At 35.9% G+C, this 25857-nt stretch overlaps 1 protein-coding gene across 1 annotated transcript in view; it reads right to left on the bottom strand.

Annotated features, from left to right (window-relative positions):
• LOC150094928 (transmembrane protein 209) overlaps positions 1-25857 on the bottom strand; it is a 293574-nt gene that overhangs the window by 191299 nt on the left and 76418 nt on the right. Inside the window, exon 7 of the mRNA XM_090411152.1 lies at positions 8384-8495. Within this exon, the coding sequence (XP_090267278.1) occupies positions 8384-8495 (112 nt within the window). The remainder of the gene's footprint in view (positions 1-8383; positions 8496-25857) is intronic.

The following is a 25857-nucleotide window of genomic DNA, read 5'->3' as shown; positions in this document are numbered from 1 at the left end:
CAGAGTTAATGACTAATATAAAATTATTAATTTATACTAAAGAGGAATTAAAAAAGACATACCTGGTTGTATATTTTTAAAAAGAGGGTATGACAAAATATTCAGAGCCAAACTTGACTGAGCTGAGAACATACAGTAAGAGAAAAGTGTTGAAAATGAAGTAGAAATAAAATCAGTAAACAAGAATGATGAATCAAATGGACTATAGATTTTGAAAAATTTGGTTTTGGAATTATTTTGCTATTTATGATATTGTTTATCTTTTTTTAAAAAATATCTTTCATGGGTCAATTTTCATGTTTAGTTTGAGCTTCTATTATATACTGGGGGAAGGGAGAGTAAAACTTAAACCTTTGTTTAATAATTCAATTTTATATTGAATTATTAAACAATTTTACATTGAATTATTTAATAATTCAATTATTAAATATTTAATAATTGAATTATTAAATAATTAATAATTCAATTTTATCTTGAGAAAGTGTATAGCTGTATAGATTTATAACTGATCTGCAGGAGCTATGTTTGTTTGTTTCCGGTCAAGTGAAAGAAAGGAGAGGAAGATAGAACAGGTGCATTGGTGTTGATAAAATGTGTCAGATTATTATGCTATATTAATATTATATATCACCATATTTACTCGAATATAACTCGTCCTCACGTATAACTCACACTAATGATTTTACTTTACAAAAAAAAAGAAATTAAAAAGTTTCGCATATACCTCACACACAAAAAAAAAGTTTAAACACATTCACATCAGGGCAATAGTAACTCCTTCCCTGCAGTAAACAACACACCCTCCCCAACAGCCACTATGCTGCAGACCCAAGAAAAACAAGTAGTTTCATTGTATCATGAATAAGGTACAGACATTTGCAGTCTGTGTAATATATTTCTCAACAAATAATGCAATTAGAGACAACTGGAATAAAAACGGCACTAATGAATCACATGACTCTTCCCACAGACAAGATGCTGTATAGACTCAAGCAAAACCATATGTTTCACTGGCAAACACAGTATCTATCTTAAAAAAAAAAAAAACTACATTAATATCCAATTTTTCAATTACATGAAATAAGTATTTGTTTGATTGTATTTGAAATTTTTGATGTCATTAAGACAGATCACAAAGGCTAACTTCAAATAAAATTCTATTGCAAACATGCCACATAATGCGTGTACTAGTCAGCTTCCAGCTTGATGTGGAACCAGTATGTAAACAAGCAGCAATAAAATTCAACTAAAGGATTGAAACTTTGTAAGTTGAGCCCACCCACGCAACGCAGAAGCAGTAATGAGAAGTTCAGTTGGAACGATAAATGGACAAAACACCACCCCGTTCGTGAACATGTCAAAACTAAGAAATATATAGTGAATGTTGTTATGGCAGTTTCAGATATTATGGAATTCGGATGAAGAGAATTAGCATTTTAATTCAACAACTGTCGGCTTGCCTTTGTCGATGGGTCGTGCGATCTTTTATTAATACTGCACCGATCATATGCACATCTTCGTAGCTGTTCTAATCCTACCATTGCTATCCATTTCATTCTCTGCTTTCACTTCTCATTAGTCATTCGTGAAGGAATGTTCATTACGTTTATCAAGTCTTGTAAATTACTGGTAATTTTTGCTTGAAATAACGGGAAAGAAGATAACACTATTTGGGTAGATGACTTTGACGATTCACACAAGGAAACCACTCTCGATAGCAAATAGGAGATTCTTGGTAAGTCACACCATTTTCAGTTTTTTCCTGAAAACTTTAGTTTCCGAAAATCCCTGCATATATCTTGCACCAAGATTTTTTAGCTTTAATTTTGGGGAAAAAAGTGGGAGTTATATTCAAGTAAATACATATATAATATCTAATATATACATATATATTAGAATAGTTAGATTATTGTGCCTCTTTTGCCAGTTTTTAGAATGCTGTTATATTATATAAGTGTTGCTATTAATAAGTAATCGTATTTTATTTGAAATTTTTCATTCCTCGGGAGCATGAAAGATCTTTTAAGTGATTTTTTGTTTCTATGGATATAATTATGTCTGTGTTTTGAAATAGTACCTGTTATTTAGTGCTTGTTTTATGAGTGATAAAGACATAAGAGTAAAGCACTGTATATACTTCACTAGTTTTTGTTCCTTTTTGGTCTTAAAATTTTTAGTTTTCATGTTTTTTAAATATGAAAACTAAAACTTTTCTATAGTCTGTTTGATTCTTCATTTTCCTTGTTTACCGGTTTAATTTATACTTCATTTTTAACACCTTTATCTTATATGTTCTTGGCTCAATCAAGTTTGACACTGAATATTTTCATTCCCACTTTCTAAAAATAGACAACCAATATACACAGGTTGATAAACTATCCTACTGATACATAATGCAGTAGACTGCTGATTTAAATCAGGAAAATAATAATAATACAGTGATACCTCGAAGTTACGCGATAGGTGGGACCAACGAAAAGCGCGTAAGTTTAATTCGCGTAACTCGGGGTATAATTTTGCATGTAATTTATATATACAAACATACAATTGGGACCAAAGGTTTACAAAAACACCTATATTTTTTAAGAAATATACAGTAATCATAATTGTAGTTTTTCGTACATAAAAAAAAAGAAAGTTATTTCGATGTTGATGGTTTCATAAAAGCTAATAGATTCGTCTGATGGCATAATGCCTTTTTCTTGTCATGCAAAATTTCTTCATAGCAAGCCAGTGATTTTTTTTATTCCTTGCCTTGTGGCTACAATTCGTGCCTCGTTAGAATCTATGTCCTCCAAAATCTGTAAACCTTTCTTAATTAAGCTGAGACCTTCTGTTAATTTTGCAATTGCCATGAGCTTTTCTGGTAAAACTGGATCTGAGGTTTCGGTCTCTTCAGTAGCTCTTTGCTTACGCATCTCTATGAGCTCGTCGATTGTAAGCTTCTTGTTATGTGAATCTAACAGCTGGCTGACATCTTCACTGTCGACTTCTAAATCTAATTTCCTGGCAAGGTTGACAACTTCTTCTATTGCCTCAGCAACTTGATCAGTTTTTGGCAACATAAGTTTTTTCCAGACACCATTCAAGGTTTTTTGGGAAATTTCACCCCAAGAATCTCCGATAATCCTTACAGCATCTAAACATTAAACTGTTTCCAAAACTCTTTAACAGACAGTTGCTCATTTTGCCTCATAGCTTCATTCAGACTTGCAAACGAACACCGTGTGTAGTATGTTTTGAATGTTTTGATAACTGCTTGGTCCATCGGTTGAAGTAAGCTGGTTGTATTTGGAGGCAAGAAAACAACTTTTACACGTGGATCAAAATCAATTAAAGTTGCACCAGGTTGACCAGGTGCATTATCAATAATGAGCATAACTTTAAACGGAATTTTTTTAAACTGGCAATAACGTTCAACTTCAGGTATGAAGTGGTGACCAAACCAGTCTTCAAAAATAGAAGCTGTCACCCAAGCTTTAGAATTTGACTTCCAAATCACTGGCAAGCCAGCTTTAGATTTTTTTTTTCGATAAATTAAGAGAGGGATAAATTAAGAGAGGTTTTAACTTGCAATCACCATCTGCATTTCCACCAAGCATTACTGTCAACCAGTCTTTGGAAGCCTTAAAGCCAGGAAATGTTTTTTCTTCACGTGTGATGAAAGTTCTCTTAGGCATGTTTTTCCAGAACAAGCCGGTCTCGTCTACATTAAGAATGGTATGACTGCTATAGATACCTTCCTCGATGATAGCCTTAAGTGTCTCAGGAAAAGCAGACGAAGCCTCTTTATCATCGCTTGCTGCCTCTCCACGATGCTGTGCCAGTTACAGTGATTTTTAAATCGGTTGAACCAACCCATTACTGGCCACGAAATTTTCTTCTTTGGCCGCTTCTACTTTTAGCCTCTCAAAAATCAGCTTGGCTTGGCTACATATCATCGTTTGATCAACTGGGCAATTTTTTACTCTCACTTGATTATCACCATAATTTAAGCATCGTTTCCATCTCACCAATAATCCCATGACGTTTACGAATTATGCTTGAATTCAATGATTGGGCATTTTTCACAGCAGCGAGAATTCTTTCTTTATCTTTCATGATTGTTCTTACTGTGGATTCCTGTAGATCGAACTTCTTTGATAGCTCACAAATTTTCATTCCGCCTTCAAAATCCTTAATAATGTTGAGTTTTGTTTCCAAAGTCAATGTTTTTCTTTTCTTGCTAGCAGTAGAAGAATTGGACTTGCTTCTTTTGGACGACATTATTATTTTTTATGTGATTTTGTAGACTATAAAAATCGTGTATGAATGGAGACCGCGCGAAACACGTCACTGCTTGTTCACAGCATGTGCGATACTGGTGAATGCGGTCGGCGCGGAAAGATATGACTAGTGGTGAGGAGTGACGGGAATACGCACATATAAGAAGCCGCGTAACTCTGGATTCGCGTAAGTCAGGGTATTACTGTATATATAGAAGTATGGAGACTTTGCCACTTCATGATATGTGACTAAGACTTTATAAAGTATGATGTTTCATCCTAATTGCACAGGATTCCTTCAGGTGTAAACATACAAACTAGTAAATGAGTAGACAAAACAGTAAGGACTAACAAAGGTGACAACTGTTATGCAGTTATAAAAGAGGTTGATGTTATTTTAAAATATTTTGAATCATTCAGAATGTTGTACGTGTTTATGCATTCACATGAAAGTGTATGGCAAATGAAGGCTAGGATGTACTCAGACAAGCTGATACTTGGTTAGCATTTAGATGTTTAGGATCTAATGCCATAATGCCATTTCCAAAGACTCCAAATAATGCCATTTCCAAAGATTTTTCTCTGCATTGTATTAGCAACAGTGTGTGTGTGTGTGTATGTATATATATATATATATATATATATATATATTTTTTTTTTTTAAAAAAAGATTTCATGACTTGAAAGATAACTTATGAAGTTTCAATGAGAATAATGCAACTAGTTTTCTACTTATAACAGCCTTCATCAGGTATTCATTAAACGAAGAGTATAGTAATAAACATTGAAGTATCTAAAAGACTGGGAATTACAGTTAAAAATTGCCACACATAATTGAAACAAAAACGTATTTTAAGTTGTTCTAACTGGCGCGCTATTGTTTATTGCGTGTAAGCATGCAGGCTCTCGCCAATATTGAATAACTGCAGTATGGCTATCTGGGATGTTATAACTCAAATATCAGTAGTTTTTTGAGAATAACCATTTAGTTGAAAAGTAGATCTGAGAAAATTCCTATTAAATCCTCCCGGCTGCCATAACAAAGAGTCCGAAAGTATAAAAGGTAATATTTCTATACCATACATAAGCTGTCTCACCCAAATTAGCCAACGTTCTTAGGAAATACAAGATAAGAACTTTATTTACTCCTCTTCCAAAAATTCGTTCCCTAGTGAGCCATCCAAAATCTAGATATCATAATCTTAAATATCCTTAAGTTGAGCAGCTCTCAGATGTAAACTGTAGACTAAAATACAGAAATATTATTGAAAAGAAAATGAAAGAGTTTGAGAACAGGAATCAAACCTTGGAGATTCAGTGGCAAACTCTGAAGGAAACATTGATTGATTCTGCCAGAGAGGCATGTGGTGAGGTTGTGTGCAAAGATAAAAAAATCAGAACTCCCTGGTGGACACAGGAAGTTAAAGAGGCAGTGAAGGAAAAGAAGAAAGCATATCAAAAGTTCCTGGCAAATAAGTCAGCTTTTACTCTTACAAAATACAGAGACAAATGTAAGAAAGCTAAACAGTGTGTAAAACTAGCTAAACAAAAGTCATGGGAGGACTTTGGCAAGAATATAGAAAATAAATATCAAGAAGGTGGCAAAATATTCTGGAGGTTGTTGAAGAAGCTTAGGAATGGAGGAAAGAGTGCTGTAAAAGCAGTTAGAGATGATAAAGGTGACATGAAAACAGGAGAAAAAGATATCCTTGAAGTATGGAGTAATTACTTTGAAAAACTGCTAAATGAAACAAGCAGTGATGACAGCACAGTGATAAAAAACACTGACCAGGCATGCAGTCAGGAATACATATCCATACTTGAAGTAGAAAAAGCCATCAAAGGCTTGAAATGTGGAAAGGCAGCAGGAGTAGATGATATTTGACCAGAAATGCTGAAGTATGGTGGTATAAGAGTCTTACAGTGGCTGCACTGCATAGTTCAGAAAGCCTGGACAGAGGGACGAATTCCCGATGATTGGAGTAAAGCTCTCATAGTACCCATATATAAAAAGGGAAATAAAACTGAATGTGAGAATTACAGAGGTATTTCCCTGCTGAGTGTTCCTGGCAAGATCTATGCAAGTATACTTGAGAAACGGTTGAGAAGAATTGTGGAAGAAAAGCTTGGTGAAGAACAAGCTGGATTCAGGCCAAATAGAGGCTGTCAGGATCAGATCTTCACTTTACGACAAATAGTCGAGAAAGCATGGGAATATAACAAAGATCTGTATTTAAGTTTTGTCGATTTGGAAAAGGCATATGACAAGGTGCCAAGAGAGAAGCTATTCAATACGCTGCAGTTATATGGTGTCAATGGGGCATTATATCAAGCAATACTTAGTCTTTATTTGAGTTGTAAATCAGCAGTTAGAATTGAAGGAAGTACAGGAAGATCGTTTAATGTTAAATCTGGTGTGAGACAAGGATGTACATTATCCCCTCTGTTATTCATTATCTATATGGATCACATTATGAAGGAATGTGGTATTAAACCTGATATCAAAATTGGAGATGTTAATGTCAGCTCTTTGCTTTATGCGGATGATGTTATACTTCTAAATAAATCCGCTACAAGTCTGCAAGATTCTCTGACTAAATTGAATAGCTGTTGTAATAGATATGGTATGAAGGTCAGCAATAAAAAGACAAAGACAATGAAAATAGGCAGAATCATTGAAAATGTCAACTGTGTTGTGAATGGAGAACCTGTGGAACAAGTAAAACATTTCAGCTACTTAGGCACAATTTTTACTGAAGATGGTAAACTAAATATAGAAATAGACAACAGAATCAGCAAAGCTGGTATCGTGGGAAGTCAACTGAATAAATTCATATGGAATAAGAAAGAAATTAGTCGGAACACTAAATTAGCTGTATACAAGACTGTGTTCAAACCAATTTTAACTTATGGATCTGAGAGCTGGGTCAGAAGTAAAACACTTGACCAAAGACTAGAGACCACAGATATGAGAGTCCTGAGAAAGATTAGAGGCGTGAACAGATGGCATCAATGGCAATATCATATTAAAAATGAGGATATTAGGAAAGAACTTGACATTGTCAGCATCCAGGAATGCGTTAGCAGAGCTAATCTCAGATGGTATGGTCACTTAAATAGAATGGGAGAGGAAAGATTAGCAAAACAAGTGTTCTCTGCCAGGTTGGCAGGAAAACGACCCAGAGGAAGACCAAGATATAGGTGGATTGATACGGTACAAAGTGCCTTAGACGATAGAAATATAAGATCTGATAATGTTGGAGTCTTGACAAGTAACAGACTGATTTGGAGGAAAATTGTAGATAGGAAGTTAGTAATGATGTAATTTTTTCATGTAGTACTGTCATATCCTGTACACCCCTTGAGGGTACATGGCAGGAATTTGATGATGATGATAATGATGATAAATATCCTGATGTTTACCAGATCCGGTGCAACTGTGACATTCCTTACTTTGGCCAAAAAGAGAAGTCTATTGAGCTATGTACTGAGGAGCACAAGACAGAAGTCACTTACAAGAGAATGCGAGCCAGTTTTCTTTTCTCGGCCAATTCTAATGAAGAAAACCCTAGCCATTCAGTCCTATGGGACAAGTCTAGTAACATTTTCTGTTGCCATGATGAATTGGAAAGGAAGACAATAGAATCAAAGGAAATCATTCTCATTCCCCTACATCTCAACAACAACCTGAGCTAAAACCTTTCAGACTGTCACTGTGCTGAGGTCAAATACTGGCGTTCACGAGATGCTATACGCATGCATATATGCCCAACAATGAAGTCAACGAGGGGAACAGTTTTAAATGAACAGACTTCAACGTTGAAATATATGTACACTAACTTTCCGTGATGTTTAAGAGTTATTTCCTCTATGTTGTTTACTGGTTATTTCTTTTCAGTGTGCACCTGACAAGGCTGATACAAGCTGAAACTAGTTGTGTAGTATTAATAAATTTTGTTTTCATTTCTCTCGGTTCTAGTCATTCAATCTTTTTATAAACACACACACACACACACACACACACACACACACACACACACACACACACACACACACACACACACACACACAAAATAATCTTTTAACATCTTTTATTTCCCAAAGGAAATAATAATTACCTGTGGGACTGTATCTGAAGGATGATGGAGTCAACGATCTTCTCTTGAGTCCTCCTGTTTCAGTAGGTAGACTTTCAAAGTTTGATGTTGGTAGGCACCTTGGATAATATCTCTGATAATAAAAAGAATAAAATAAAATTAAAATGCAAAAACAACTAAAAATCAGAACTGCAGAAAATTTTTAAACTATAAAATCAGGATATATGAGGGAGGTCTGAAAAGTTCTCGGCCAAACAATGAAAAAATAAATTTATATTTTCAAAATGATTTTTATTTTTCAACATAATCTTCTTTAAGACTAATACATTTATTCCAGCGATGCCTCCAGCGCCATTATCCCATCCCTGTAGTGGTTCTCAGTAAGATCTGCAAAATACCCCTCTACAGCTGCAATCACCTCTTGATTCGAAGAAAAATGCTAACCAGCGAGGAAGAGTTTTAATTTTGAGAAGAGATTGAAGTCAGAGGGAGGCAAATCTGGGGTACAAACTATTCCCCAGATTTTGGCTCCTTCTATGAAAAGGGTAAAATAATTCCCCAGTTATTGTTTTACCCTTTTCAAGATAATTAATAAATAAAATGCCTTTAGCATCCCAAAACACTGATGCTATGACCTTTCCTGCTGATGGAACCAACTTTGTCTTTTTCGGCACTGAACAAACGGCTACTGTCGACTGTTTTCTGTAACGGTGAATCCAAGTCTCATCCATAGTAATAAATCAATGCACAAATTCAGTTTTATTCTTATTTAAATGCTACAAGCACTGTTCAGATTTTTCATGCGAGTGCATTTTTGATCTGCAGTGAGCAAGCGTGGCAACAATCTTGTGCAAAGCTTTTTCATTTGCAGGATATGTGTAGGATACAAAATATATCCTACACACATTCTTTTGAAATGCCTATAGTCTCAGCAATTTCATGCACTTTGACTTGCCAGTCATCCACAACCATATCATGCAGTTGATCAATGATTTCTAGTGTTGTCATACTTTTTGGACGTGCTTCGTGTTGATCATCTTCGAGGCTGGTATGGCAACGTTTATACTTGGCAGCCCATTTCTCAATTGTTGAAAATAAAGGATAAGGTTGCCCATAAACTTTTATGAACTTCGAATAAATTTCTTTTGGCATTAAAACTTCTTTTACAAAGAATTTTATAACCACACAATACTCAATTTTATCCATTTCAAGGGATACAGACAACACTTTTGCTTCAGACAGCTGTATAAAACAAACTACTTGATAGAATGACTTGCAATTTCACATGGATGCTTATGACAGATGTAGCAACTTAGGAAAAAAAAAATCTTGCCGATAGTGTTGCCATCTATGGTCAAGGCTGAGAACTTTCAGACCACCCTCGTACCTCGTATATGATGTTAATACTATATGAGTATGTTAAAGAAATTATATATACATATTCTTTTAACATGCACTAAGTTATATAAATATTTTATATATTTATATATAAAATATTTATATAATTCATGTGTGATGTTCCCCACACATGAAATTATTTAACCTATAATAAAGGTTAGAAAGAAACTAGCATTATATCTAGACTACAAGACTGTACTTAAAAAATGTATAAGACAGTATGATGTTCCAGTAGAAAGCATAAAGAAAGAGGAAGAATGTTTTGTTGTAAAAGTTTGAACCTTTTTAATCTGTTAACCATACATAAGCAATGTTTTTTGTGTCTGCACTCTTTCAAAGGAGCTAAAGAGTTAACTAACACAAAAAAGTGACTGAAAGCCTTCTAAAGCCTTTTTTTTTCTTTTTTTATAAACTTTTCCTATAGAAAATCCAGAATAGTTTGCTACGACAGACTTAGAACAAAGACTTGTCCTTTAGAACAGCACTGTGACTATGAAGATTTGGTTCAGACTTCTCAACAGTTTCTTAAAATGAGGTTTGTAAGAGTGAGAATCAACTGTATTGGTCTACAGAAAAACTGTACTCTCAAAAAAAGTCGGGTCTCTTTGATGGCTAAAGCTAACTCTGAAAATGCCACTCTTATTGCAGTTGCTATATTTTAATATGATGTACCATAATATTAGCAGATCAATTTACATCTGATAGATCTCTGTGAAACTTCAAGAAAAGACCAGACTGATTGATAGGCTTTGGCAATGGTGTACAACATCAAAGGAAATGTGTCAACAATGCTTTAAGTTGTGAAAACTCTTTCACTGTACTTCATTGCCCACAATTAACTTTTAAGCTATATAATTCAATCAGTAATACCAGATGCAACCATGATGTAATCATCCACCTATCATACAAATTACATGATTAAGAGAAAAGAAAATAGTTTCAGAAGTCCTGTTGCTGAATAAAATCTGTATGATGCAAACAGGATATATATAATAATCATTATCATCAAATTTCAGATATTTATCTTTATATAAGGAATGTACAGAATACTATGATAATACTAATTGAAAAGTTAACATGATTTACTAACTTCCTATTGACAATCTTCCTCCAAATTAGTAGGCTATCTGCGAGAATCTTAACAATTTCAGAAATATTAATAATAATAATAACTGCTGCTGCTGCTGATGATGATAACTGCAGACATTAATAATAATATTATTATCTGTGTGTAGAGGCTTAAGTGCTGTGAGGACATCATGTTGGAGGCTTAATGGATTTTTTACAGCACTCAGAAAGGATTAAAACAGAATTTAATACTTCCTATATTTCTTCTCAGTCACTGATACATCTTCAGACATCTTATGTGTATGCACCCCACAAGTTGGCTGTACAGCAGAAGAGAAAAATGAATTCTGGAACGTGCTAGATGAAGAAATGAGGGAACTGGAAGAAAACGAGATGGTGATTTCGGAGGAGACTTGAATGGACACATGGTGGCCATGGAGTGGAAATGATGAACTGGGAAGGAAAGAGGATTTTGGACTTTTCAGTAGCATTTGATCTGGCAATTGTGAACTCCTTCTTCTGTAAGAGGGAAGAGCATTTGATAACATTTAGAAGTGGCAACAATAGTTCACAGATTGACTACAATTTGACTAGAAGAAAACATCTTAAGGCAGTAACAAATTGTAAAGTAATCCCAACAGATCAAGTGGTGCAGCAACACCAGCTGCTGTGTGCAGACTTTGAAATAAAGTCGAAGATAAGAACCTTTGGAAGCCATGGGAGGAAGAAAATTACGTGGTTTTGCTTAGAAGAAGAGAGTGTGAGGAACTGTTTTAGGGAGAAAGTGTTAGAGACGATTTCAGATGGATTAGAAAGTGTACAAGACTGGTGGAGACATAATTCAAAAGTAATTCTAAGCTGTACAAGTGAGGTGCTTGGTGAAACATCAGAAAGATTAGAGAGAAGGAGGAGGGTTGGTGGTGGAATAATGATGTACAAGAAGCAGTGATGGCTAAGAGGAAGGCAAAGCAGAATGAGTCAAAAGTGGAAGAGGACAGAGGAGGAATACAGAGAGAAAAAGTGAGAAGCCAAGACCATGGTATATCAAGACCTTTTTGATCAATTAGAAACAAAGGAAGGACAGAGAAAGATTTATCAATTGGCAAAATGTAGAAATAAGGCATCAAAGAACATCATACATGTGAGGCAGATCAAAGACTCTGGAGGAAGGGTATTAAGGAGGGATGTGGATATAAGAAACAGATGGAGAATATACTTTGAAGGGCTTTTGAATGAAGAAAATGCAAGGACTCACAGAGAAGATGGGGAGCCTTATGAGGGGATGGTGCAGAACATTAGTAGAGTGGAAGTGAAGGAAGTCATAAAGAGCATGAGGAATGGAAAATCAGTGGGCCCTGACAGGATCCCAGTGGAGGCATGGAAGAAGAAGGAATTGACCTGCTGTGGGACTGTTAATAAAAGTTTGTCAACAGGAAAATATACCCGAGGAATGGAGGGAAAGTACTCTTGTCCCCATCTACAAGAGTAAAAAGGATGCAAAAGACTAAGAATTACAGAGGAATAAAGTTGATGTCCCACACAATGAAAATCCTAGAGAGGGTTCTTGATGGAAGAATGAGGTGGAGATTGCAAAAGAGCAATTTGGCTTCATGCCTGGTCGATCGACGACAGATGCTATCTTTGGGGTACGACAGAAAATGGAAAAAGTTTTAAAAGAGGTATACTGTGAGTAGACATATCGATACAAAATTATATAATAGAGTGCCAAAGCAAGAAGTTTGGAGGTGTCTGAGGGAGAAGAAGGTAATGGAGAAATATATCAGGTTGGTGCAGGAGATGTACAGAAATGTGAAGACAAGAGTTCAAACTTGCCTGGGAGAGACAGAAAGTTTTCCAGTGACAGTTGGCTTGCATCAAGGGTTAGCATTAAGTCCGTTCCTGTTTAATATTGTGATGGAGGTGGTGACGGAGGAAGTGAGAGAAGACATACCTTGGACTATGTTGTATGCAGATGACATCGTGCTGTGTGCAGAATCAAGAGAAGAAGTGGCAGCCAAACTGGAAAGTTGGAGGAAAGTACTGGAAGAGAGAGGTATGAGACTGAGCAGAAGTAAGACCAAGTATATGTGTGGATGGCAGCCAGGAGACAGATCTGGAACTGGAAGGAAATGTCATTAGGAAGGTGAGAGACTTTAGATACTTAGGATCAACAATGAAAGAGGATGGTGAGGCTGAGAAGGAAGTGGAATGCAGGATACAAGCAGGATGGAGAGAGATGGCTGGAGTGCTATGTGATAAGAGGGTGCCGATCAAACTAAAAGGCAAAATCTACAGGACAGTAGTGAGACCAGCTATGACGTATGCTATGGAAACTGTGGCCCTGAGGAAAAATAACATCAGCGGGATGGAGGTAGCAGAGATGAGAATGCTTAGGTGGATGTGTGGTGTGACCAGAAAGGATCATCTGAGAAATTACTATATAAGGGGAATGGTGAAAGTTACGAACTTGGGAGCAAAGAAACAGGAGGCAAGGTTGAGATGGTTTGGTCATGTGATGAGGAGGGAGGAAGAGTATGTGGGAAGAAAGGTCATGCAGATGGATGTGCAGGGGAGGAGGCACGCGGATGGTCAAAGAAGAGATGGAGGGGGATGGTGGAGGAGGAGGACTTGAGGATAAAGAACTTGGATGTGGCTACAGCCCAAGACAGGAAGTTGTGGAGGAGACTCACCACAAACAGCGACCCTACTTAAGTGAGAAAAGTTGCATTAGAAGAAGAACATAAACACAAATAACAAACAATACTAAGCCCAACCACGTGAGTGACACTAAAGTAATAACTAGGTGGAGCGCCCTTTAAGGGCGGTTGTAGGTGGCCTGGAATGTAAGGTGGGACCTCTGGTGATAAATGTTTCCCAAATATTAGGAAGCTTAATGCAACCATATTTATTAAGATTTGGTTGATTTCTGAAAGCTGCTGGTGATTCTAAGAATAGTCTCTCTTTTTTGAATTTGCTGTGGTGGAGCATTGTGGTTTTTTTCCATGAGATCTTATGAATTGTATCCAAGACATGGTCAGCAAGGCCTGACTGGCCATAGTCGTGGTTGCAGATGTATGACTTGTGTTCCTCCAGGCAGATGGTTGCTGATCTGCCTGTCTGTCCAAAGTACGCAGCTTACAGGAACAGGGTACTTTATAAACTCCAGGCACTGAGAGAGGAGGGAGCTGATCTTTTGTAGAACAGATAAGGGTAGCAAGTTTGCGGTGGGGCTTAAATGCTGTGTGTGTAGGTTGTAATTTTTTAAAATCTTGGCTATTTTTTCGGATTATTAATAATAATCCGGATTTTTATTATTATTAATAAAATATTATTATTATTTGTCTTCCTCTAGGTCTGATCTCCTGCTATGCTGGCATTAATGATGATAAGTCCCTGACTGCCTAGAAGTATCTCTTAATAATAACAATATTTTAGTCTTCCTCTTATATCCTGCTATACTGGCATTAAACTCCTGTTCTACTGGTTTCTGTTGTGATTCTAATACACTGGAGAGAGTGCAAAAGAGAATGTTAAAAATGATATGATTGTGGAATACTGATTATGAAGACAGATTGAGAATTTGTAGACTGCAGACACTAGCAAACAGGAGTAAATGACTGAGAGTACAAACTTCTTAAAGGGTCATTACAGGGAATTTTTCATTTTATGGAGGGTGGAGGAAAGGACAAGAAGGCATCCTTGGAAGCTGAGAATGAATTCTGCTAAGAAAGGGGGTGAAGGCTAGATTTTTCTCTCATAGGGTGGTGCATGATTGGAATGGATTGCCACTGGATGTGGCATGTGTGTGCAAGAAGTGTGAATGATAGCTAGTGCGTGTGGTATGTAGTCTTCCTTGATGGCATCTCTTCATAATGATAATAATAATAATTTGGTCTTCCTCTGGGTCTTATTTCCTGCTATGCCGGCATTAAACACTTGTTTCACTAAACTTTTTTCCTTCACATTCTATTTAGATGATACTGCCCGAGATTAGCTCTGCTCACTGAATGCTAACAATGTCAAGTTTCTTCCTAATATCCTTGTTTTTAAATTTTGTCACTGATGCCATATGTTCATTCATCTAATTTTTCTCAAAATCGCATCTGCTGTTCCTAGTCTTTCATCAACTGCTTTATTTCCAACTCAATTCTCATATCCATAAATATTTGGATATGAGAATTGTGATTTGAACTAATTTCTCTATTATTTATTGTCATCTTGCCTAAAAAGAGTACCTAAATAGCTGAAATATTTCAATTCTCTATTCAAAATCCAGTTGACATTTTCCATGTTTACATTACTGTTTTCTTACTGGCGATTTTTATAGCAATTTGTTATAGGATTGGTTGGTTGGTTTATTGGCACAAGAAGAGCAAAGGTCACACTGCACTAAACCTAGCATTCAAGGTAATAGTATAGGGTTCCCATTCGTCCTGTTTTTCCCTGGACAGTCCTGCTTTTTTAAGTATCCTTCAGGAAAAAATGGATAAACGGATTTTCTCATTTTTAGTACCAATTTCTATTACTATGTTGATAATAATAAATTAAAAAAAAAAAAAAAATCAGCTAACACCTTTTTATTCCCGTATATGGGAGTAGGCGAGGCCATTTAGCCCTATCTAACTTTTGGAGACTGAATAGGCAGTTCAATCTCCACTGGTACCAATCAGAGATAGATGACCCAAGGCTATCACTAATTAAGCGGTACACAGTGAAGAGAGACAGCTCAAATGTGCCGCCATCTCGTGGTCCCTAAGCCTAACACAATATATTTAATGTCTGAAATAATGTGGGTTCTACGGTCGATTTTCTTGAGTTTACGGGACGAAAAACCCGCTTGCCCGCGCCAGAGATCGACTAATTCGGGAACCGGTCGAAAAAAGGCTTAGAAAAATTTCCTCTAGTCGCCGACTAGACTCGAAACCAAGTCTTCCTTCGTGCGGCCAAGTGCCGTGGTGTGCAAACGCCACATCCACTGAGCTACACAGGCTCAGAAGTTTTATATTTACATTTAAATTTTATTAAATTATTAAATTAAATTCATCATCATCATCATCATCAAATTCCTGCTATGTACCCTCAAGGGGTGTACAGGATATGACAGTACTACATGAAAAAATTACATCATTACTAACTTCCTATCTACAATTTTCCTCCAAATCAGTCTGTTACTTGTCAAGACTTCAACATTATCAGATCTTATATTTCTATCGTCTAAGGCACTTTGTACCGTATCAATCCACCTATATCTTGGTCTTCCTCTGGGTCGTTTTCCTGCCAACCTGGCAGAGAACACTTGTTTTGCTAATCTTTTCTCTCCCATTCTATTTAAGTGACCATACCATCTGAGATTAGCTCTGCTAACGCATTCCTGGATGCTGACAATGTCAAGTTCTTTCCTAATATCCTCATTTTTAATATGATATTGCCATTGATGCCATCTGTTCACGCCTCTAATCTTTCTCAGGACTCTCATATCTGCAGTCTCTAGTCTTTGGTCAAGTGTTTTACTTCTGACCCAGCTCTCAGATCCATAAGTTAAAATTGGTTTGAACACAGTCTTGTATACAGCTAATTTAGTGTTCCGACTAATTTCTTTCTTATTCCATATGAATTTATTCAATTGACTTCCCACCATACCAGCTTTGCTGATTCTGTTGTCTATTTCTATATTTAGTTTACCATCTTCAGTAAAAGTTGTGCCTAAGTAGCTGAAATGTTTTACTTGTTCCACAGGTTCTCCATTCACAACACAGTTGACATTTTCAATGATTCTGCCTATTTTCATTGTCTTTGTCTTTTTATTGCTGACCTTCATACCATATCTATTACAACAGCTATTCAATTTAGTCAGAGAATCTTGCAGACTTGTAGCGGATTTATTTAGAAGTATAACATCATCCGCATAAAGCAAAGAGCTGACATTAACATCTCCAATTTTGATATCAGGTTTAATACCACATTCCTTCATAATGTGATCCATATAGATAATGAATAACAGAGGAGATAATGTACATCCTTGTCTCACACCAGATTTAACATTAAACCATCTTCCTGTACTTCCTTCAATTCTAACTGCTGACTCACAACTCAAATAAAGACTAAGTATTGCTTGATATAATGCCCCATTGACACCATATAACTGCAGCGTATTGAATAGCTTCTCTCTTGGCACCTTGTCATATGCCTTTTCCAAATCGACAAAACTTAAATACAGATCTTTGTTATATTCCCATGCTTTCTCGACTATTTGTCGTAAAGTGAAGATCTGATCCTGACAGCCTCTATTTGGCCTGAATCCAGCTTGTTCTTCACCAAGCTTTTCTTCCACAATTCTTCTCAACCGTTTCTCAAGTATACTTGCATAGATCTTGCCAGGAACACTCAGCAGGGAAATACCTCTGTAATTCTCACATTCAGTTTTATTTCCCTTTTTATATATGGGTACTATGAGAGCTCTACTCCAATCATCGGGAATTCGTCCCTCTGTCCAGGCTTTCTGAACTATGCAGTGCAGCCACTGTAAGACTCTTATACCACCATACTTCAGCATTTCTGGTCGAATATCATCTACTCCTGCTGCCTTTCCACATTTCAAGCCTTTGATGGCTTTTTCTACTTCAAGTATGGATATGTATTCCTGACTGCATGCCTGGTCAGTGTTTTTTATCACTGTGCTGTCATCACTGCTTGTTTCATTTAGCAGTTTTTTCAAAGTAATTACTCCATACTTCAAGGATATCTTTTTCTCCTGTTTTCATTTTACCTTTATCATCTCTAATTCCTTTTACAGCACTCTTTCCTCCATTCCTAAGCTTCTTCAACAACCTCCAGAATATTTTGCCACCTTCTTGATATTTATTTTCTATATTCTTGCCAAAGTCCTCCCATGACTTTTGTTTAGCTAGTTTTACACACTGTTTAGCTTTCTTACATTTGTCTCTGTATTCTGTAAGAGTAAAAGCTGACTTATTTGCCAGGAACTTTTGATATGCTTTCTTCTTTTCCTTCACTGCCTCTTTAACTTCCTGTGTCCACCAGGGAGTTCTGATTTTTTTATCCTTACAAACAACCTCACCACATGCTTCTCTGGCAGAATCAATCAATGTTTCCTTCAGAGTTTGCCACTGAATCTCCACGGTTTGATTCCTGTTCTCAAACTCTTTCATTTTCTTTTCAATTATATTTCTGTATTTTAGTCTACAGTTCACATCTGAGAGCTGCTCAACTTTTATTCGCTTTAAAACTTTCTTACATGTTATTCTTTTCAATATGAAATTCAATTTTATCCTGCTCAAGACTAAATAGTGATCACTTCCAATTTCAAATCCTCTGTACACTTTGGTGTCCTGCACCAGGGAGAAAACATCACTATCAACAATAACATAGTCAATGAGACTTTTCTTATTCCTAGCCTCTTCTCTCCATGTGAATTTGTGCACATTTTTATGTTGGAACATGGTGTTAGTAATAACCAGTCCATGTCCTGAGCAGAAATCCCACAGATATTTGCCATTATTACTAGCTTTGCTCTTTTCTCCAAATTTTTCCAAAATATTTTTGTATGTCTCACAATCATTTCCTACTCTACTATTTAGATCCCCAACAAGGACCAACTTTTCATTTTTCATTGTGTCAGTTGCTTTTTCTAAAGCCTAAAAAAATTCCTCCACTTCTACCTTAGTAGAACCTTCTGTGGGACCATAGGCACAAATAAGTCTCATTGTCCAGTTCCCCATTCTCATATTTGCCCACATTACTCTACTTGAGACTGACTGCCATTCAAGAAGATTAGCCTCGTATTTTGTGTTGAATACTATGGCTACTCCTTCTTTTCCTTGATTGTCATTGCATGAATATAACATTTTGTATTTATTGCTCAGAAAGATCTCACCAGTTTTGGTCTTTTTTGTTTCAGTCACCTCTATTATGTCGATCTGGTACTTATCTAATTCCTCAGCTAGCTCCATTTCTTTGCCATTCAGGCTTCTTACGTTGATAGTACCGATCTTTAACTCTGGTGATGTTGAGTTGGGGTTTGTTTTCAGATTTGTTCCAGTAGCTGACTTTTCGCTGTTCGCCCTGGTTCCGTGGCGAAAACAACGGGGGCCTTGTTTAACCGGGCGACGCCCCAGCCGGCATGAAATTTTGTCATGTTGTACCATCATTTTTTATTTTGGTTTAACCAATAAGAATACAATTTGGTCGGCTAAATCCCAAATTGCCAGCCCATCCTCGTTCGTTCAGTATCAAAGTAGATATTCAACAGGTTGCACCACGAGAAGGTGAGGATTGGGCATTAGGTCAGAAGCCCTGGTCGGTTCTCCGCATTCCTTTAAAGGCTATGTGGAGGTCTCCTCTCAGTTATACAGTTTTGACCCTTAAGCACCCCTTAAATTAAATTAAATAATTAAATTTTATACTTAATAAATTTTATTTATTTATTATTTATAATAATAATCATTAGTATTATAAATAATATAACTAACTAATAATAACTAATAGTAACTAATGGCGATGCTCTTTTTTCCCATGCTTCTGTTATAACAGTATCTTACTTGATCAATACTTTGCGTGCTAATTTTGATCATTTTCTACCCCATAATGCCGAAACGTAAGTGCAGTATTAATGATAATATTAGAAGAGAATTTCCTTTCGTTAAAGGTGTAGATGAAAATGTGGAATGTACTTTATGTAACTAAATTTTGCATTTTGCATGATGGGCGGTCGGACATAGTCAACCACGTGAAAACGAAAAAGCATAAAGCTGCTGTTCGACATAAGGCTTCTATCTGCAGTATAAGTAATTTTTTAATTGTGAAAACCAAGAGTGAAAGGGAAAAAAGAATTATCACTGGCAGCGCAGGAAGCAACCTTCGCGTATCACACAGCGGTGCATAACCACAGCTTTAACTCCATGGACTGCACAACAACCACTGTGAAAAAAAATTTTCAATGATAAAATCAGGTGTTCGCAAACAAAGAGAAAGGCAATAATAACCAATGTTATTGCGCCATTAGCGACAAAGCAGATTGAGGAAGAGCTAAAAGAAGTTCGTTTTATATCAGTACTAATAGATTCATCAAACCACTTTGACATGAAATTAGTGCCTCTGGTTATTAGATACTATCATCCAGAAAAAGGTGTGAAGGTGAATGTGTTGGAGTTCGTTAATTTAGGTGGTGAAACTTCAGAACTTTTATTTTCTTATGTGTTGGAAGTGTTACAGAAGTTAGATCTCCTGAAAAAGGTTATTGCTATATTAGCAGATAATACAAATACAAACTTTGGTGGAAAGAAGAGAAAGGGAAAGAATAATCTTACTTCAAAATGCAAGAAAACACTGTGAACAATTTAATTGGAATTGGTTGCCCTGCACATGTGATACATAATGCTGTGCAGACTGCTTACCTATCGATCTTCAGTTAATAATTAACAAGATTTACCAACATTTCCACATATATTGTGTACGAGTTGAGAAACTTAAATCATTTTATGAATTCACAAACACAGAGTATAAAACTGTTTCGGGTAGCAGCAAGACAAGAGAAGATGGCTCTCTCTTTTGCCTGCAATCCAGAGGGTTATTGACATGTTCCCTTCATTGAAGTCATATTTTCTTTCTATTGACAAATGTCATATCAGTCTCAAAAATTTCTTTGAAAATCCATTTTCAATTACACTCCTGCATTTCCTTGGCAGCCAGTTAAAAACCTTTTATGATACCATTATTGAAGTGAAGGATGAAACAAACAAACTGGTGGAAAGGTTAAATTGTAGGAAGGCAGAAAAGTTTCTTACAACAATTGTGAGAAAACAGTTGCAAGAACTAGAAAAAGAAGGACACATAACAGCTGAAAAGTTTGACAACTTCACATTCAGGAGTGGTGTACACCATTTCAGTCTATGGATTGGATTAATTTGAAAGGATTCTGTGACTTGGAAGAACATACAAGAAAGCTACATATTCATGCAGACAGTGTCACCAATTTTACTGTGAATGAAGAGGACTTATTTGGACACTGTAGGTGCCAGGGGAGAGGACCCCCTTTCGAGTTTTCAAAATTTGAGTCATCAGAATTTAAGGAGAACCGGCCTACCAGTCCAGAACTCGGGGAGGGTTGAGCGCCGTAGGTGGCACGGGACGGAGGCCCCCCCTTTTGAAGACTTGACACTCAGGGGCTCTGAGTGTCGAGTCATCAGAATTCAAGGAGAACTGGCTTACCAGTATGGAACACGGGGGCACCAGGGTCCCCTAGTAACATATAAAATAATATAAGGATGCTGGGAACTCAGAATAGAATAGAACTTCAAAATCAACTGAACAAAATAAAGTGGGACATTATTGGACTATCAGAAGTTAAAAGAAAAGAGGAAAAACTGTCTTACAGAAAGAGTAAAAAATCGTGGAAAGCTCGCGTATCATGTTAAAAGTGTCTGATGCCGATTTTTGCAAACGCACACAAAATTTAATCGCATAACGCTGTTCCATTTCAGGCAATACACTTTACTAGAAGGACCAGAAAATTCAAGAATTTTTTGTAAAAAAATGAATTTCAGATAGAATATCCACCTATAAAGGTTTATCTGATAGAGTAAACTTTTGTCAAATTAAAAATTAATGACAGAACACATATCAAAATAATACAGGTTTATAGTGCAACAAGCAAAGGTGTGGTGGTGATGATGAGGATAAAATGGAAATATTTTATGAAGATGTCAAACAAGCAATAGATGAAGATAAATAACAATATACAATAGTCATGGGAGATTTTAACTCGAAATTGGGAGTTAAGAGGGATGATAATGAAACATGTAGGGAAATATGGATCAGGCTTTCAGAATGAAAGGGAAGACATGCTGATCAACTTCTTGCAACTGACTAACTTCAAAGCTATGAATACCTTCTTCAAGAAGAGGCCCAACAGAAAATGAACTTGGCTAATCCCGAATGGGACAACAAAATATGAAATAGATTTCATACTTTCTTCAAGCATTCATATTTTCAGGGATGTTAGTGTTTTAAACTATATTGGCATCAACTCTGATCACAGAATGGTGAGAGGGAAAATAGAAATACCGGTGAAAGCTGCGAGAGTTGTATCACATAAAAGGAAAAATATTATAAAAGCTGAAACACTTTACCAAACAAGTATACCTTCAAGGTATCAGTGGAAAAGAAACTTAAAACATACAAATTATATCAAATTCAGCACTGACCAGGAAGAAGAAAAAATAAGAAACATTCTTATTGAATCAGCACAAAATTTAAAAAACAAAACAAAAAGGAGCTGGACCAAGAAACTATAATAAAAAACAATAAACCTTATTAAAAAGAGAAAACAATTGATTGCAGACAGGAAAAGAGGCACTATTGAAATAACAGTAATAAATAAGATAATAAGGATAAATATAAAAGATATTAAAAAAAGAGAAAATCATTGATAAAAATGGAAACCAAAGAATTCTAAGAAATAACCTCTCATCTGGAAGAAAGAATATTATAGCTCTTGAAGACCAAAATGGAAGAAAATTATTTAGCAAACAAAAAATCACAGAAGAAGCAAAAAATTTCTACATGATCAGTATAAAAGTGAAGATAGAAAGAAAATTTCAGAATCAACAGAAAAAAGAGATATGACAATATCTTTGATATACCTCCATTAGAAATCTTTGAAAATGAAAAAGCAATAGAGCTGCTGGGGAGAATGGTTTAATAACAGATGATTAAAGAAGGTGGAATATTCTAAAACAAGAATAGAAAATTCTCTTCAATAGATGCATCAAAAAAGGAGAAACATCACAAATATGGAATAATGCAAACAATATTTTACTGCATAAAAAAGAAAGTACATTAAAACTAGAAAACTACAGACACATTAGTCTGTTTGTTATCCCACATTTACGTAGGCTGTTCAATAAGTAATGACTATATTTATACAGAAAACAGATTACCTTTAATCGTCATCATTTACATGGTCTTTTTCGAAGTAACTACCGTGAGACGCGATGCATTTGTCCCAACGTTGCGTCCACTGTGAAAGTCCGTTTTTTGAGAGTTCTTTCAAAACCGCCTCTGCAGCTTTTACACATGCTTTGTTGCTTTCGAAATGGCAGCCTCATAGTGGTGTCGTGAGCTGAGGAAACAGCCAGAAATCGCATGGTGCGAGATCAGGACTGTATGGAGGGTGTGGTAGGATATCTGTTTTGTTCTTCTGCAAAACGTCCACTACACAACCAGCAATATGTGGCTTTGCATTATCATAGTGCAGTAAAAAGCCATTCTTCAGCAATGGACGCTTCCTTTTGATGTGCTTGATGATAATTGCTGCTGTGTTGATCATTGTCTCTGTTATGGACGTTGAAGGTCTTCCCTCACGTTCAAGATCTTCCACATTTTGCCTTCCTTCCTTAAAAGTTTTTTGCCAGCGAAAAACACTTGCCCTCGACATTGCTTCATCGTGGAAAGCTCGCGTATCATGTTAAAAGTGTCTGATGCCGATTTTTGCAAACGCACACAAAATTTAATCGCATAACGCTGTTCCAATGACACTTCCATTTCGACGACTGGTCGCACCTTGTAGGCACGCCAAAACAAGCTTGTGTTTAGTCACGTGACACTCTGGCACATCAGCCCGTATACGCCATCTATCAACTTTTGTTAATACAGACAGCAACATTTCTTTATTCCACAGAAATTAATATTGTGATGAGTGATTTCGCCACAGTAAAATTAGTCTTATTACTTATTGAACAGCCCAAGTATAAGCTTTTCACTAGAATTATAACCAATAGATTAGAAATGAGACTTGATTTAATATAACCCTCTGAACAAGCTGGTTTCAGAAAGAACTTCAATATAGATCATATTCAATCAATAAGCCTGCTTATAGAAAAATGCAATGAATACAACCTTCCTCTTCACATGGCCATCAATAGATTTGAAAGAAAGTTTCTGAATGCATAAAAACATTATCAATAATAGAAGCTCTTAGAGATTATGGTATTGAAAAACAATTTATCAACATAATAAAATATATTTATGGAAATGCTACATCAAATATCATTCTTAATGAAATAAGCAAAAAATTTCACATAAATCAAGAAATAAAGCAAGGAGACACCACTGCTTCCATTACTTCCAAACTCTTCACATTAACACTGAAACATATGATGAGTAATTTAGAATGGCCCAATAAAGGAGTCAATATCATCATCAAATTCCTGCCATGTATCCTCAAGGAGTGTACAGGAAATGATAGTACCACATGAAAGATTTACATCATTACTAACTTCCTATCTACAATTTTCCTCCAAATTAGTCTGTTCCTCAAGACTCCAACATTATCAGATCTTATATTTCTATCGTCTAAGGCAGCGCTTCTTCCTGTCCCTTTCATCACGCGTTCGTAACCAGGGACTGTTGATATTGACTTTATATACATATGAAAACAAATTTAAAATGTTTTAAGACTAACTAGATTTTTTTTGTTTTAAAAGAAACATATTTAACTTTTATTATTTATTATTTCTTTTTTGTTATTTTTTTATATTTTAATGCAAAAATTCACACATTGGTGTTGGTTCACAAACATTGCTTCCTACATATTTCGGCGCTTAATGAATATTAGTAAATATTGTTTATTCATATGTTTCATTTCAAAGCAGTGGTTAATTGTATTTACTTCGAATGCTCTCCAGGGAAGCTCCAAATCTTCCTGTCCCTTTCATCACGCGTTCGTAACCAGGGACTGTTGATATTGACTTTATATACATATCAAAACTCGTTTTATATTATCACTGTCATCTGAGCTAGTTTTCTGTTACCAACAAAAGTTTCGCATATACTTCACACATGAAAAAAAGCTTAAACAAGTTCATGTGGGGAGACAGTAACTCACTTCCAGTGGTAAACAACACCCCTCCCTAACAGCCACTATACTGCAGAGGCAATAAAAACAAGTACTTTTATTATGCCAGTGAATAAGGTATGAGGAGTCTGTGTAATGTATTTCTCAACAAATAGTGCAATTACAGACAACTGGGATAAAAACACACTAATTAATCAATCACATTTCCCTCATACAGAAACTATGCTGTATAGACTGAAACAAAACCATATGTTGCATGGGCAAACACAGTATCTAACTAAAAACTATTGTTATTAATTAGATGTGTGTGAGTTCGATTTCCCAAGGCAACAATAAAATTCAACCGAATGTGTTAAAATTCCTAAGAGTGTCAAAACTAAGTAATATATATATATAATGAATGTTATGGCAGTTTCACACATGGAATTCGGTTGAAGAGAGTTAGCATTTCAACTCAATTGTCAGCTATGCTTTTATCTTTCAGTTGCACGATGTTTTGTTAATACCGCACCAATCATATGCACGTTTTAATAACCTGCCTTTGCTGTCTGTTTCGCGTTAGGATTAATTACCTTAAAGGGAGAAAATTCACAAAAGAGAAAAATGTTCCTGGTCCTGGAATTCCCTTATTCAGGTAATATTCACTAATTTCATGTTATCAGTCTGTGGTGTGCCAGTATCGGTAAGTGGTGATATTATTTGACCTATTCTAAGTTAAAAATTTAACCCTGAGATGGAGAAGTGGCTGATAAAAAATAAAAAAACATTCCCGCGAACAATCAGAAGAAGCAGAAATAGACTCAAAAAAAAAAAAAAAAGGACAGTATTTCATATTTTACCAAAACAGCCCGCATCGTCTTCAGAACCAAATGGTAAGAGGCAAAAAATGTAATACATGCATTTGATTTTTGCAATATTCGCTGTGTATGTTTTGTATTGAATATAAATACAATAAAAATTATAATAATATATCTCTCTATTACGATTTTTTTTTTAGAGGGGGGCCGTAAAATATTTTAATTTTTGTAAAGGGGGCCTTGACATCCAGAAGTTTGGGAAGCACTGGTCTAAGGCACATTGTAAAGTATCAATCCACCTATATCTTGATCTTCCTCTGGGTCGTTTTACTGACAACTTGGCAGAGAACACTTGTTTT

The sequence above is a fragment of the Typopeltis vanoorti genome, chromosome 21 (genome assembly GCF_054136105.1).
Source record: "Typopeltis vanoorti isolate ZY-2024b chromosome 21, IOZ_Tvanoo_1.0, whole genome shotgun sequence".
NCBI classification, from domain to species: domain Eukaryota; kingdom Metazoa; phylum Arthropoda; class Arachnida; order Uropygi; family Thelyphonidae; genus Typopeltis; species Typopeltis vanoorti.
The sequence above is the reverse complement of the archived record's forward strand: the minus strand, read 5'-3'. Positions and strand labels throughout refer to the sequence as shown.